At 45.0% G+C, this 15,478-nt stretch overlaps 3 protein-coding genes across 4 annotated transcripts in view; 2 read left to right on the top strand and 1 right to left on the bottom strand.

Moving 5' to 3' along the window:
- The window catches only part of dhps (deoxyhypusine synthase), an 11,459-nt gene extending 5,753 nt beyond the window's left edge, over window positions 1–5,706 (top strand). Inside the window, exons 4-10 of the mRNA XM_048617788.1 lie at window positions 404–525; window positions 1,216–1,312; window positions 1,924–2,010; window positions 3,448–3,553; window positions 3,997–4,100; window positions 4,199–4,324; window positions 4,771–5,706. Coding sequence (XP_048473745.1) covers window positions 404–525; window positions 1,216–1,312; window positions 1,924–2,010; window positions 3,448–3,553; window positions 3,997–4,100; window positions 4,199–4,324; window positions 4,771–4,866 — 738 coding nt within the window. The 3' untranslated portion in view covers window positions 4,867–5,706. The remainder of the gene's footprint in view (window positions 1–403; window positions 526–1,215; window positions 1,313–1,923; window positions 2,011–3,447; window positions 3,554–3,996; window positions 4,101–4,198; window positions 4,325–4,770) is intronic.
- Window positions 1–15,478, top strand: part of gtf2f1 (general transcription factor IIF, polypeptide 1) — a 152,325-nt gene that overhangs the window by 105,987 nt on the left and 30,860 nt on the right. The window lies entirely within an intron of this gene.
- Window positions 1,632–15,478, bottom strand: part of wdr83 (WD repeat domain containing 83) — a 31,380-nt gene continuing 17,533 nt past the window's right edge. Inside the window, exons 4-10 of one of the 2 annotated variants that reach the window (XR_007265744.1) lie at window positions 9,543–9,591; window positions 8,897–9,023; window positions 8,745–8,812; window positions 8,412–8,520; window positions 7,287–7,401; window positions 5,877–6,207; window positions 1,632–2,095 (exon numbers count right to left, since the gene is read on the bottom strand). Coding sequence is in view for 1 of the 2 variants with exons in the window: in XM_048617923.1 (XP_048473880.1) it covers window positions 6,055–6,207; window positions 7,287–7,401; window positions 8,412–8,520; window positions 8,745–8,812; window positions 8,897–9,023; window positions 9,543–9,591 (621 nt within the window). In the remaining variant the exon portion in view is untranslated. Of the gene's footprint in view, window positions 2,096–5,835; window positions 6,208–7,286; window positions 7,402–8,411; window positions 8,521–8,744; window positions 8,813–8,896; window positions 9,024–9,542; window positions 9,592–15,478 lie in introns of those variants that run through there. The other variant, XM_048617923.1, reaches the window with a different exon arrangement.

The raw sequence follows: 15,478 nt of genomic DNA on the forward strand, positions 1-15,478 counted from the left end.
CCCAAATACACAGGTAGACGCACAGATACTCACTCCCAAATACACAGGTAGACGCACAGATACTCACTCCCAAATACGCAGATAGACACACTTACTGGCACAAACCCAAATGCACAGGTACACATACTCACCCACACCCAAATGCACAGGTACACATACTCACCCACACCCAAATACGTAGGTACACAATCATACATGCATGCATTTCCCAGTCTCTCAGGGCCCATCCCATTTGTGGACACATGCTCTGGATTTTGTTCGGGAACAGAAATACTGTCATTGGTCATTAGTGATTTTTCGGAGCCTCGATTCTCCATGTTTGGGGACAGAAGTAGCTTGTTAACTCTGTTTTCCAGTGTTCTATTGCTGCACTGTATTTCCCTCACTATAACCTTCTTTGCAGGTTGATTGTGTGGTCACCACAGCAGGAGGTGTTGAGGAAGATCTTATCAAGTGTCTTGCTCCCACTTTTGTGGGGGATTTCAGTCTGAAGGGGAAGGAGCTTCGTGACAGTGGCATAAACAGGTAGTATCCAGCCTGGGACAAGGTAGCCATCTGTTAAAGCTGCAATTCTGACATGGATTAGGAAATCTCAGGCTCAGGGAAATCCCATTGGGAAGACGGGCTTCATATCATAGTCCACTGACTGACTGTAGTCATTCTCAGGGGCTTTAATCCTCTCCTTTAGCCTCTGTCTGTCAGAATTTCATTGCATGTTGCCTGGGTTACTGTGTTTGTCATTAGGAACTGGCACCAGTGCTGCAGACAAGATCTAATCACACACCAAGCTGTTGTGTTCAGTGTGCAAAGTTTAGCTTCATTGCCATTTCGTGCTCCTGGACAAAGCTGACATGGCAACTCTTTCCTGTCGGTTGGAGACCTGGATAATCTGGGTTATCTGGGTCCATTTCTGAAGCTGCCTCAGGCCACAGGGCTGCCTGATTGTAGACCAGTGTCTCATTGTGCCATTATCTTCCCTTGGCACAAGGTTGTGGAGAAGTCTGGTGCCCATGAAACCTGAACCATCAGTATCTGTACCATCGGAGGCTGTGGTTTTGGAGGAGCAAGTTAAATAAAAGTCTATAGCTGTTTGGTTTGGCCAGCCCAACTCTGAAAGCTGAAACATTGCAGTCTAACCCAGTTCTTCTTCACTCGTTCCTGACAAGCATGTTTTCTTTTGATTTTCGATGTAAGTTATTTGTAATTACTTAACAGAATTGGAAATCTACTGGTTCCAAATGAAAACTATTGCAAGTTCGAGGACTGGATGATGCCTATTCTGGATCAGATGGTCTTAGAACAGAATGAGCAGGTGAGACAACCCTTTATCCTTCAGCTAGATCTGCATACTCTAATCTGGCTGTAAAGGGCTGAGTGATGAGGGACTGGCTTATTCTGTATTTCTTTGAGTTTTAACAGAAAAAGGGGTGATCTGACTGAGCAGTTTCTGATTGGGTGGATGGAGAGAAACTCTACTGGTGGAGCAGTCCAGAATAAAGGGGCAAAACAGTGACATGAGAGCAAGTTTGTGTCAGAGTCAAATTGAGAAGCACATTGTCACACAAAGGCTGGAGTAGCTCAGGAGCTCGGTACCTCAAAGACCCAGGGCAGGCACTGACACGTTCAAGACAAAAATTAATAAGTTTTTATTGGCAACAGGTATCCATAATGTGGAACAAAGGAGATGAAATAAAGTTGAGATACAGATACAGGATCTGAGTTAATGAGAATGGATGTGAGGGGCCGAATGGCCTCTTGTTAAATTAATGCTTCGTAGTGTTGGAGCTTGTAATATGAGTGACCATGAACTGACTTGATTTGTTCATTTGCTCAGAAGCTTAGAATGAGTTTATACTGTACTGGCTTTTGCAGTTCAGGTTCTTGTCATGGAATGTAGTGATTGTATTGTCTCTCTTGTTGCAGGGGATGAAATGGACTCCATCAAAGGTGATCGCTCGACTTGGGAAGGAGATTGATGATCCAGAGTCAGTTTATTATTGGACTTCCAAGGTGTGGTATTCAGCCCATATCTCAATCTCACTGAATCCTTCAACTTCCAACTCCTTTCCCATCTCTGCCGATCAGATTTCTGTTCCTGCCATAAAAAAATGAAAAATCAAATCACGGTGGCCAGAGGCATTATCTTCCCTGCTGCTTCTGATACAGCTGTCCACAAGCTTCTCCATTGGCCAGATCCCTAGGACTGTTTGCAGCAGATTCCCCTCTTTCATATCTAACTGTAGTGTCCTGACCTGACTTTGTTGTTTCTGGAGTCTATCAAATAATCTATCGTTGATCCCTGCTCTCCTATTATGTATTGCACCTTGCAAACATCCTTCACAGTCATGGGTTTAACTTCCATAAGTATAGAGACCTCCCAACCACCTTACTGTGTTCACGTTGTGTTGACAGGCTGTTGGACAGGAAAGGTCAGAATTGCCTGGTTTGGCATTGGGATGATGGAAGCCAGTGTCTTCAGCTTCCGCCACAATCAATTCCACCCAGCCTCACCCCTCATCTTAGGTTGGACCAGACTGTTGTCATTCCCAGTATTGTTTGGACCTGAGCTGTACTTCTGATCCCAGAATCTCATCAACACAAAAACAAAATCCCTGCCCCTGCTTCAGCTCATCCATGATGTGATGATTCCAAAGCTGACCTGCCGAGCATTCTGCCTTATACTCTGACTCCCTGCTCACTGACCTCCGTTTGCTTCAGTTCCACAATTACCTGGAACTTTTAAACTTTCATCCTGCTTTTTTTTAAAAGTCCCTCATTGGTATCAATTTTGTGACTCCACTTTGTCTTCATCTGTCCAAACTTTCTCCTTTCGTGTTTCACTTTGTGTCCATGCTCAGTATCCACACTCTTAACCGCACTGTTTCTGGGCTCATTTGATATCTGCACTCTGTATCTATGCCCTGTATCTGACTTTGGAGCTATGTTTGTCCCTTTCGCTGCTTAGTGCATGTTCAGGAATTCCTGCTCTGACCCTCTCTGTCTCTACACTTCCCTGTGTTTTGTTAAGACCCTTTCTAAAACTCACCATTTTGGTCACCAATCATATTAACTGCTATTTTCTCCGTGTTAGTCTCCTTCTGAAACTCTTATCCCAGTGTTCCAGCTTCCGTCTGCTGAGGGGCCCCCAGTCCAATGGCAGTCTCTATTCGTGGGCCTACCCTCATCAGACCTTCCCATCTGTAGGAAACTCTGGCTTTGGCAGCTTTCTTTTCGCTTTCTTTTCTCAAACGATCTTGTCCTGTGCAGTGTTTCGGTGTGTCGGGGAGCGTGTCCGTCTCTCCTGTATTACTTCTCTTGGTGTGAGAACGTAGAACAGTACAGGGCAGGAACAGCCCATCATGTCTGTGCTGACCGTTATGCCATTCTGAACAAACCTATCTGCCTGCACATGGCCTTATCCCTATTCCCCGCCTGTCCTTGTTACAGAATAACATTCCTGTCTTCAGCCCAGCTCTGACCGATGGCTCGATTGGGGACATGATCTATTTCCACTCATACAGAAATCCTGGTTTGGTGCTCGACATCGTGGAAGGTGAGTGGGAAGACACTCCCTGTGCCCCTCGGGAATGGGGAGGGAGCTGCTCCCTGTGACCCTCGGGAATGGGGAGGGAGCTGCTCCCTGTAACCATCCTTTGGGTGGGAGAGTAGAAGTTGAGGTTGTGTTCTGTGCTGTGGGAGGGGAACTGGATTTATTTTGTGAGAGAGAGAGAGAGTGAAGAGGACTATGTTTGGTTGGTGGAGGAGATGAACGCGTCACATTGGAGAAAGGCAGTCCGAGCCTGGCGACGGTATTCTGTTTTAGGGGAGGGGATGGGTACTCTATCGGGTGTCAGAGGGTGGGAATGGTACTCAGTGAGGGGTGGGGACACTGGTGCCAGAGGCAGGGACGGGTATGGTCTGTATTTGGAGCCGGTCGAGAGATGGACACTGTTGGCTGCAGTCAATGATGTTACTTTTTCTTTCCTGTTGGTGCAGACATCCGCAGAATCAACAACCAGGCAGTGTATGCCAAGAGAACCGGAATGATCATTCTGGGGGGTGGTGTGGTCAAACATCACATTGCTAACGCTAACCTCATGGTCAGTAATCTCGATAGAAACCATCTTCACTTCCACTGGGCCCAATCCTTCTCCTCTCATTCATGCTAATTCCTTTCTTGTTTCCCCCACACAAACAGAGAAACGGAGCAGACTATTCTGTCTACGTGAACACGGGTCAGGAATTTGACGGCTCGGATTCTGGAGCCAGACCAGATGAAGCTGTTTCTTGGGGTAAAATCCGGGTGGATGCCAAACCTGTGAAAGTGAGTTTCTCCTGTTTTTTGGTTGATTACAAAAACAGTACCTGGAGACATCTCTCTCTCCATCTGTATCTATGTCCCCTGAGATTGCTGTCAGTACTGGCTGCTAAATACAGAGGCTGACTCTTGACATTGTTACAGGGAGGCTGCCTGATGTTGCGAAGATTCAGGTCTTCCTGTACAACCATGAGTTTACGTCCCTCCACATAACCCTAACTCAAGTCACTTTAATTCCCCTACAGTGAACTCAAGGAAATTAACTGTACCTCACAGCACTTTGTGCGCTACCAGTTCCACAGGATGTACGCTGTACTTTATATTTGCTGCTGCAGACAGCTGCATGGTTGGTGGAGTGGGGGGTGGCCTGTTTAGCGCAGGGATGGCAGGGGAGTGGCTGTTAGAAAGGGATCGTTTTGAGTTAATTGTGTTTTTCTCTCTATTTCTCCTAGGTGTGTGCAGATGCTACTCTTGTCTTCCCTCTCCTAGTGGCTGAAACATTTGCTCGGAACTTCGATGCACTTTCCCCTCAGTCAAAGATGCTTTAAGCCCCTGGCCTCCTCTCCCTGAATATTCCAGGTGCAGTACTGGAATGCTGCTAGTGGTCTGTCCTGCGGAACTTTCTCATGGGAATTAAGTGCTACTGCCTTGGGAACATGCTGCGAATCTCAGCTTCCTCATTTGCACTGTGTGGAATTTGTGGAGTGCGGTTGAGAGTCGAGGGCTGCTAGTGCGAAAGTTGAGGAGGAACAGTGAGAGTCGGGGGAGGGTCATGTGTGAACACCAAAGATTGGCTTCTGCTCTGATCACACTAAGAGCTGAATGATTTGGAAAGGTGAATGTTTGCTTTGAAACTGGTGTGGCTGAAGTAGTGCTGTTCTGTCTGCTTTAGCTTTGCCAGAGAGAGAGGTGGAATGGCAGAGGTGGGGGTGTTAAGATCAGGGACACATGGCCAGTGCTACCTGGAGGACTTCCATAAAATTGATTCAGGAAATTTCTGGGATCATTGGGTTCAGACTTTGGTTCAGCTTGCATCCTGAGTGTAGCTATGCCAGTGGAGTTTGATCTGTGGCATGTCCTAGTGTTAAGACGCCACTCACTGCGTATGAGTAGCTGCTCACCTAACAACAGGCAATCCATGATTCTAAACTGATTCTGCACTGGCTTGCCGTCTGCAGACTGGGTGGGACATGAGAAGGAGGGATTTGCTGTCAGATGCTGGCTGGACCACTCCTAAAACACTGTCCCCTCACTCTTACTGAGCATCTCAGGTAGGCGGCTGATTGGGAGAATCTGCAGATCAAGTGAATTTGCTGAAATGGTCATTTATTTATTTGAAGCTGAGGCTACTGCTTTCTGCATGCAAATAAAATCAGTTAGTCAAAGTTTCTGATTGTTTTATAGTGATTATAAAACATTAATGGTTTTGAGTTGGAAACTGTTGAGACTATGCTTTTGTTCACTTAGAATCCTGATGTTACAAACACAAATACCTCAAATCAGTGAACCTTAGCCACTTTCAAATAGAATAATTTTATTCGCAACAAAATAAACGTACATGGACAGTAGACTCTCAGTGCTGGATGTGGAGTAGTTAAAGACATTAACTTGACTATTCTCATGGTTATGAGTACCAGCCTGTGCCTTTATTGTTTTGATTGAGACTCAGAGACGGCTGTGTAAAGGTCGGTGTTTGTTGGTAGTACACAGAGCAGGTGGTCCTGTTCTGGTGACGGTCAAGACGGGCTCTGTGTGGTTGCCTCATCGCTGTCATCTCCCCAGACCTGGACAGTATCCTCAGTGGCTGTGAGTAAACAGCACTGGATGGGATGGTAGCTCAGTGACTGTACCACACCCTTCCCAACAGACAGGGTGAGTGTGCAGGATCCCTGCAAACAACACAAGACATCACAACATGTCAAACAGAACTTGTATTTGTACCCCTTTTTCATCCTGTCGCATCCTGAAACAACTCTGCCTTGTACTGTCAGAAACCAACAGTCCACACAGCAACATCGCAAAGACAGCACTGTGATAACACCAAGATAAGCTGTTAGTGATGTTAGATAAAGGATATATTTTGGAATTCTCTTGCTGCTCCTTGAAATAATGCCTTGGAATCAGTTACATTCCCCATGGAGAGTAGACAGGGCCTTATTTACTGTTGAGTCACAGAGTTAGGAGCTCTGACTGTGCAGCCCTCCCTGAATGAGGCACTGTCCTGTCAGCCTGGATTAGCTGCTCCAATCTCTGAAATGCAACATCAATCCACGACTCGAGTGAAAGTGCTACTCACTGAGGCACCATCAAGTGCCATTTTCCAGCACTTTAACCAATGACCATTCCTTCTGTGTGAGTGTAGGCTGGGCAGCAACTGCAATCCAAGCTGAATCACTCCTCAAACCACAGAACGGTTACAGCACAGCATGCCATTCTGCCTCCTGTCTCAGTGCTGGCTCTGTGGATTAGCATTGCAGCAAGTGCTATCCCCCCTCCTTTTTTTCCATAACTCTGCACTTTCTTCCTTTTCAGATAATCCAATTCCCTCTTTAATGCCTTGATTAAGCTGCCTCCACTAATGTTGCCCATTCCAGACCCTAACCACTTCGTGTGGGGAAACATTTCTCATGTTAGCATTGCTTCTTTTGCCAGTTAGCTTCGGTCTGTGTCCTCGGTTTCTCAATCCTTCTACCCACAGGTTAAGAGCAAAATTCTAGGATTGCTGGGAACCTGAAACAAACACAGAAAATACTGCACAAACTCAGCAGGTCTAGCAGTATCTGTGGAGACTTCAGTACGACTCCTGTTGAGATTTGAATTCTCCAGTATTTTCTGTGTTTCTCTCCATCTACTCTATCCATACTCCTTTCCAATGTCCTCTCAGCCTTCCGTCCTGCCTGCAGACTCCCCAGGAGCTGGCACCAGACTTAGTCAGGAGGAAGTCTTCAGATGTGGTGCATTTGCTTACCTCGATCAGATCCCAGAAATGCACGAGCCCATCCTCTGAGCCGCTCACTACATGTGTGTCAGATTCATTAAAGCAACAGTCCAGCTTGCAATCTGTGTTCCTGTGTCCTGTATACCTGTTCAAACAAAGTGAAGCTTGAGTTCAGAGTGTGGGAGTGGATTCAGTTCATTCGCTTTATCTTCCTGCTGGGTTATGAAGTATTCAGTCCCGTGAGCACTGGCGAGCAGACATCCTTTAGCACTAAATCCACTGTGGGACTGGGAGAAGGGAAACATCTTGCTCAGTCACACCCTAGGGATTCAATCAAGCCTGAGGAACTGCCTCCCCTTCCTTTCACCACATGTAAAGTTGTTAAATTCTGATACAAGTTTAATTCCATGTTCTAATGAACAATAGACTCAAGGAAATCACTGAGAGCAATGGCGGGGTCTTAACTGGATAGATTAATGGCCTGGGGTACACATCAGTCAGGAACAGAAGAATGTTAGTCACTCCAAAACTGAAAATTCAACACTGCATGGAACCAAATAAATCTTTATAGAAAATTCTTTAATCTTCTGTCCACATGATCATCTGTGTGGTTTTTCTTTTTGTTGAGCTTGAGAGAGTGTGTCTAGCAGGACCAGTGTCACGTTTGAGGTGCAGCACTGTCTCCCTGCGGAAGGAAGGGAGGGTGAGGGGTCAGTGCTGAGAGTGTTCGGCCTCTCACTGCCTTGGGAGGAGGATGCCAGTTCCCTTCAATCCTGGCCACAGCCGAAATACACAGCCAGATTATCACTGGCAGGGAGGGAGCTGTACAACACCAGCGTAACATTCCCCCCCTACCCAGGGAGAGAGTTGTACAACACCAGCGTAACATTCCTTTCCCCCCAGGGAGGGGTGGGGCTGTACAACACCAGAGGAGCAATAAGCCTAGCAGATGCATGCATTCCGTTTGGACTAGTCAAATTCCTGGTCAGGTTCAAGTGCCCTCAGCCCAGCTACCATTTGTAGGTTTGGTCTGGGGAATGGGCAAGTTGGGCCTATGCCCCCCTTGGTTGGGGGAGGGTGCATTGGTGGTGAAGGAGGCGGCTGGAGAGTTGAAGTTTGATTCTCCCACCTCAGAATGTGACTAATTTCACTTACTCGCCAAGGAGCTCCCCAGTCTCCTTATCTAACAGACGCAATGTAGAGTCCAGGCTCGAACTCAACGTACACTGACTATCTTTGCTGAAACACACGCTCGTTATTGGACCTGAGAGAGAGAAAAACAAACAGTCTGTCTGTCTGTAATAAGGACACATACTGTCTTGGTACTGACAGTGACTCTTGTAGCATTGATGATACTCAGTAACATTGTAGTTACACTGACTGTCTAAGACATATAGACCAGGACTGAGAGGATCAATCCGTCTGAGCTCATGTGCTATATTTCCATCTCATTAAGATTTGACATGGCCCCTTTTGGTCAGCACTTACTTCCAATAAAATCTGCAAAGAGTTGTCCCATCCGTAAGTCGTACCTCCGAACTCGCCCATCAACAGACCTAAAGGAACAGGAAGCTGTTAGGCTGCACAGCAAATCGATCAGGTCACGTGACTCATTCAGAAAAATGCTCCTGTTCACTCACCCTGACAGAATTTCATGGTCTGAAACTTTCACACTGGAAATCCCATCCTTTGCTTCATCCAGGATTTGAATAGGCTGCGAAGTCCGTGAGCGACAATCCCAGCATCGAACCGAGGTGTCAATGGAGCCTGCAAACACAGCAAAATAGAAAATAGCAAGAGTAGGCCATCTGGCCCACTCCACTGTTCAATTTGATCACGGCTGGTCATCAAACTCAGCTCCCTGTTCATGCTTTCTCCCCAAACCTGGTTAGGTGGAAAGTGCAGCATTAACACAGAATCAGCCTGACAATAAGTGGGGATGTTACAACCGCAGCCAACTCTCAGTGAATTACGCAAAAAGAATGAGACTGAAACAATTCAACAGGCTGGAAGGACACAGTGGTCAATACTGTTTGAATTACAGTGTTTGATATCTCACAAATATGCAAGTTCATCAAGTTGGACAACATGAAACAAACAGCATCTAAGTACACATCAGCATTGCTGGGCAATCTCAGGCGGGCAGACATCTACCCACTACATGCAGCCATTATACTAATTACCAGATTGTGAAACTTGCTGTGCTGTGTTGCGATAGATTGCAGCAAAGTGCACACAGACTGGAGGTTTGCTCTGTCTGGATCTTACTGGAAGGCGTGCACTCACCTGAAACAATGACTGTTGATTCCTCATTGAATTGAACACAGTTCACTTTCTGTTAAAGAAAAGAGAAATCACAACTGGCACCAATGAGAGCTGGGGAGACGGCAGTGAGAAGGAGTAGAGTTAGAGAGCTGAGTGAAGGTGACATTCAACAACTACCTGTGAGGAGGATTCTAAACGTAGGAAGGGAGTTACGAGACCTTAAGATGTAAGAGCAGAGGTAGGCCATTTGGATCCATCATTTAATAAGGTCATAGCGGATTTGATAATCCTCAACTCCACTTCCCTGCCTTTGCCCATAACCCTCGATTCCCGACAGGCCCAACCTATTCAACCTCTCCCCATAAGACAGTCCCTCCATACCTGGAACCAACCATGTGAATCTTCTATCCACTGCCTCCAATGCCAGTGTAACTTTCCTTAGATAACAAAACTTCACAGTCTTCCAGCTGCGGTCTAACTAGTGCCTTCTACAGTTTAAATAAGATTTCCCTATTTTGATACTCCATACCCTTTGAATGAATGTTAATGTTCCATTTGCTTTCCCTATTACCTGCTGAACTTGGATGTAAGCTTTTTGAGATTTGTGTACAACGACCCCTAAATCCCTCTGTGCTGCAGCTTTCTGCAGTCTTTCCGCATATAAATAATATTCAGCTTTTCTATTCTTCCTGCCAAAATGCATAACCTCACATTTTTGCCCACCCAATTAACATGTCCCTATCCCTCTGCAGACTCTTTGTGTCATCCTCCTCACTTGCCTTCCAACCTATTTTTGCGTGTTCTGCAAATTTGGTGAGAGTACATTCACTTCCCTCATCCAAATCATTAATATATATTGTAAATAATTGTGGCCCCAGCACTGATTCCTACGGTACTCCACTAGTTACAGGTTGCCCCCCTTAATCCCAAATCACTGACTTCTGTTAGTTAGCCAATGCTCTTTCCATGCTAATATTCCACATTCAATAGCTAGGACTGTTATGGGTAGTCTTATGTATAGTACCTTATCAAACACCCATTGGAAATCCAAATATATTACATCTACTGGTTCCCCTTTATCCAGCCTCCTTGTTACTTTCCCAAAGAACTGCAATACATTAGTCAAGCACTGTATTCCCTTCATGAAGCCATGCTGACTCTGCCTGATCATAGTATATATTTCTAAATGCCCTAATATTATGTCCTTCTGGCATAAGCCAACTGGTTGATAGCTACCTGTTTATTATCTCCCTTTTTTTTGAATAAGGATTTACACTGCCAATTTTCCAATCTCTGTGACACTCCCTGAACCTAAGGATCCTTGGAAGACTACTACCAGATAGTCCACTACCTCTGTAGCTACATTTGAAATCTGAGGTCACAACCCATTGGGTCCAGGAGACGTACCAGCCTTTAGCCCTATTAATTTCCCTAACACACTAAAATATAGGAGCAGAATTAGGCCATTTGGTTGATCGAGTCAGCTCCACCATTTGATCATGGCTGATAGGTTTCTCAACCCCATTCTCCTGCCTTCTCCCTGTAACCAATGACCCCCCTTTACTAATCAAGTATACACTTAATGATTTGGCCTCCACAGCCCTCTGCAGCAATGAGTTCCACTGACTCACTACTCTCTGGCTGAAGAAATTCCTCCTCATCTCAGTTCTAAAGGGCCATCCCTTCACCCTGGGTCCTACTGTCTCCTACTGGAGGAAAAATCTTCTCCATTTTCACTCTATTCAGGCTTATCAGTATTCTGTAAGTTTCAATCAGATTCACCCCTTATCCTCCTAACCTCCATCGAGTACAGACCCAGAGTTTTCAAATGACAAGCCTTTCATCCCTGAGATCATTCTTGCGAACTTCCACTGGAACCCCCTCCCCCCGCCACCGCAACGGGGCACAAAACTGCTCACAATATTCCAAATCCGGTCGAACCGGAACCTTATATAGCCTCAGCAGGACATCTCTTGTATTCCAGCCCTCTTGATACAAATGCCAACATTGCATTTGCCTTTTTAACTGCCAACTGAACCTGCATGTTAATGGGAGAAGGGAAAGGGAAAACGACAGGGAGTATGATTGTAAATAAAAAGGTAAGCAGCAGGTTAGCATGTGTGCAGGAGGGTTTAAGTTCAAGGCAGACTATGAAAGAAGCAAAAAGTAAGGATAACTCAGGAGATATTATTAGAGATGTTGGAAATCATGAGGGTAAGAAAGCTAGCATAAAGGCACTTTACCTGAATGCTTGTAGCATTCGTAACAAGGTTGATGAGTTAACGGCACAAATCATCGCGAATGAATATGATTTGGTAGCCATTACGGAGACATGGTTACAGGATGGTCACGACTGGGAGTTAAATATCCAAGGGTACCAGACTATTCGGAAGGACAGACAGGAAGGTAAGGGAGGTGGTGTAGCTCTGATATTCAAGGACGACATCAGGGCGGTGCCGAGAGATGATATAGGTTCTATGGAGAATGAGATTGAATCCATTTGGGTGGAAATTAGAAATTCTAAGAGGAAAAAGTCACTGATAGGCGTAGTCTATAGGCCACCAAATAATAACATCACATTGGGGCGGGCAATAAACAAAGAAATAACGAATGCCTATAAAAATGGTACGGCAATTATCATGGGGGATTTTAATCTACATGTAGATTAGTCGAACCAGCTCGGTCAGGGTAGCCTTGAGGAGGAGTTTGTTGAGTGTATTCGTGATAGTTTTCTTGAACAGTATGTAATGGAACCGACGAGGGAGCAAGCTATCCTAGATCTGGTCCTGTGTAATGAGACAGGAATAATTAATGACCTCATAGTTAGGGATCCTCTTGGAAGGAGTTGATCACAGTATGGTTGAATTTAGAATACAGATGGAGAGTGTGAAGATAAAATCCAATACCATGGTCCTGTGCTTGAACAAGGGGAACTACAATAGAATGAGGGAGGACTTGGCTAAAGTAGACTGGAAACAAAGAGTTTATGGTGGGACAGTTGACGAGCAGTGGAGGACTTTCAAAGTAATTTTTCAAAGTACTCAGCAAAAGTATATTCCAGTGAAAAGGAAGGACTATAAGAAAAGGGGTAATCTGCCATGGGTGTCTAAAGAAATAAGGGAGGCTATCAAATTGAAAGAGAGGGCATACAAAGTGGCCAAAAACAGCATGAAACTAGAAGATTGGGAAAACTTTAAAGGTCAACAGAAAGCCACAAAAAGAGCTATAAAGAAAAGTAAGATAGAACATGAGAAAAAACTAGCACAGAATATAAAGACAGATAGCAAAAGTTTCTATAAATATATAAAACGAAAAAGAGTGGCAAAAGTAAACGTTGGCCCTTTAGAGGATGAGAAGGGGAATTTAGTTATGGGATATGATGAAATGGCCGAGGCATTGAACAGGTATTTTGTAATTGACAAAGAGACGAAGGTAGATGAGTACCTGGAAACAATCATTATTACGGAAGAGGTAGTGTTGGGCAAGCGAATGGAGCTAAGGATTGATAAGTCTCCTGGCCCTGATGGAATGCATCCTAGGGTACTAAAAGAGATGGCGGGAGAAATAGCAGGTGCACTGGCGGTAATTTTCCAAAATTTGCTGGACTCTGGGGCAGTCCCAGCAGATTGGAAAACAGCAAATGTGACGCCACTGTTTAAAAAGGGAAGTAGACAAAAGATGGGGAATTATAGACTGGTTAGCTTAACCTCTGTAGTAGCGAAGATGCTTCAGTCTATTATCAAGGAAGAAATAGCAAGGCATCTTGATAGAAATTGTCCTGTTGGGCAGATGCAGCATGGGTTCATGAAGGGCAGGTCACGCTTGACAAATCTTTTGGAATTCTATGAAGACATTACGAGCAAGGTGGACAATGGGGACCCAGTGGATGTGGTGTACCTAGATTTCCAAAAGGCCTTCGACAAGGTGCCGCACATGAGGCTACTGCATAAGATAAGGATGCATGGCGTTAAGGGTAAAGTATTAGCATGGATAGAGGATTGGTTGACTAACAGGAAGCAAAGAGTGGGGATAAATGAATACTATTCTAGCTGGCAGTCAGAGACTAGTGGTGTGCCTCAGGGATCGGTGTTGGGACCGCAATTATTTACAATTTATATAGATGATTTGGAGTTGGGGACCACGTGTAGGGTGTCAAAGTTTGCAGATGACACAAAGATTAGTGGCAGAGCAAAGTCTGCAGAGGACTGTGAAACTTTGCAGAGGAACATAGATGCATTGAGTGAGTGGGCAAAGGTCTGGCAGATGGAATACAATGTAAATAAATGTGAAGTCATACATTTTGGTAGGAGTAATAGTAAAAAGATTTATTACTTGAATGGTAAAAAGTTGTAGCATGCTGCTATGCAGAGGGACCTGGTGTCCTTGTGCATGAATCACAGAAGGTAGGTCTGCAGGTACAACAAGTAATTAGGAAGGCAAATGGAATTTTGTCCTTCATTGCTAAAGGGATTGAGATTAAAAGCAGAGAGGTTATGTTGCAGCTGTACAAGGTGCTGGTGAGGCCACACCTGGAGTACTGTGTGCAGTTTTGGTCTCCTTACTTGAGAAAGGATGTACTGGCACTGGAGGGGGTGCAAAGGAGGTTCACTAGGTTGATTCCGGAGTTGAGGGGGTTGGCTTATGAGGAGAGACTGAGTAGATTGGGATTATATTCATTGGAATTCAGAAGATTGAGGGGGGATCTTATATAAACATATAAAATTATGAAAGGAATAGATAAGATAGAAGTAGAGAGGATATTTCCACTGGCAGGTGAAGCTAGGACAAGAGGGCATAGCCTCAAGATTAGAGGGAGCAGATTTAGGACTGAATTGAGAAGGAACTTCTTCACCCAGAGGGTTGTTAATCTATGGAATTCCTTGCCCAGTGAAGTAGTTGACGCTACTTCAGTAAAAGTTTTTAAAGATAAGGTAGATATTTTTTTGAACAATAAAGGAATTAAGGGATACGGTGAGAACGTGGGTAAGTGGATCCGAGTCCACGAAAAGATCAGCCATGATCTTATTGAATGGCAGAGCAGGCTCGAAGGGCCGGACGGCCTACTCCTGCTCCTAGTTCTTATGTTAAGAGAATCCTGAACACAGCCTCCTAAGTCCCTTTGTGCTTCAGATTTCTAAAGCCATTCCCCACTTAGAAAATAGTCTACAGCTCTATTCTTCCTACCATAGTGGTGAACCTTACACTTGTTGGTCCAGTGCAGGCAGCAATAAGGTGCTGGCGGTGGATAATTGGCCCAGCAGCCAAAGCTGGAGCCTGAAGACTGGCGACTTCGATGTTAGTCAGGTCTGAAAATAGATAAGTCCCCTGGGCCGGATGGGATTTATCCTAGGATTCTCTGGGAAGCTAGAGAGGAGATTGCAGAGCCTTTGGCTTTGATCTTTATGTCGTCACTGTCTTCAGGAATAGTGCCAGAAGACTGGAGACTAGCAAATGTTGTCCCCTTGTTCAAGAAGGGGAGTAGAGACAACCCTGGTAATTATAGACCAGTGAGCCTTACTTCGGTTGTGGGTAAAGTGTTGGAAAGGATTGTAAGAGATAGGATTTATAATCATCTAGAAAGGAATAATTTGATTAGGGATAGTCAACACGGTTTTGTGAAGGGTAGGTCATGCCTCACAAACCTTATTGAGTTCTTTGAGAAGGTGACCAAACAGATGGATGAGGGTAAAGCGGTTCATGTGGTATATATGGATTTCAGTAAAGCGTTTGATAAGGTTCCCCATGGTAGGCTATTGCAGAAAATACGGAGGCATGGGATTGAGGGTGATTTAGCGGTTTGGATCAGAAATTGGCTAGCTGTAAGAAGACAGAGGGTGGTGGTTGATGGGAAATGTTCATCCTGGAGTTCAGTTACTAGTGCTGTACCTCAAGGATCTGTTTTGGGGCCACTGCTGTTTGTCATTTTTATAAATGACCTGGATGAGGGCGTAGAAGGA

Source organism: Rhincodon typus, chromosome 38 (genome assembly GCF_021869965.1).
Source record: "Rhincodon typus isolate 14 chromosome 38, sRhiTyp1.1, whole genome shotgun sequence".
NCBI classification, from domain to species: domain Eukaryota; kingdom Metazoa; phylum Chordata; class Chondrichthyes; order Orectolobiformes; family Rhincodontidae; genus Rhincodon; species Rhincodon typus.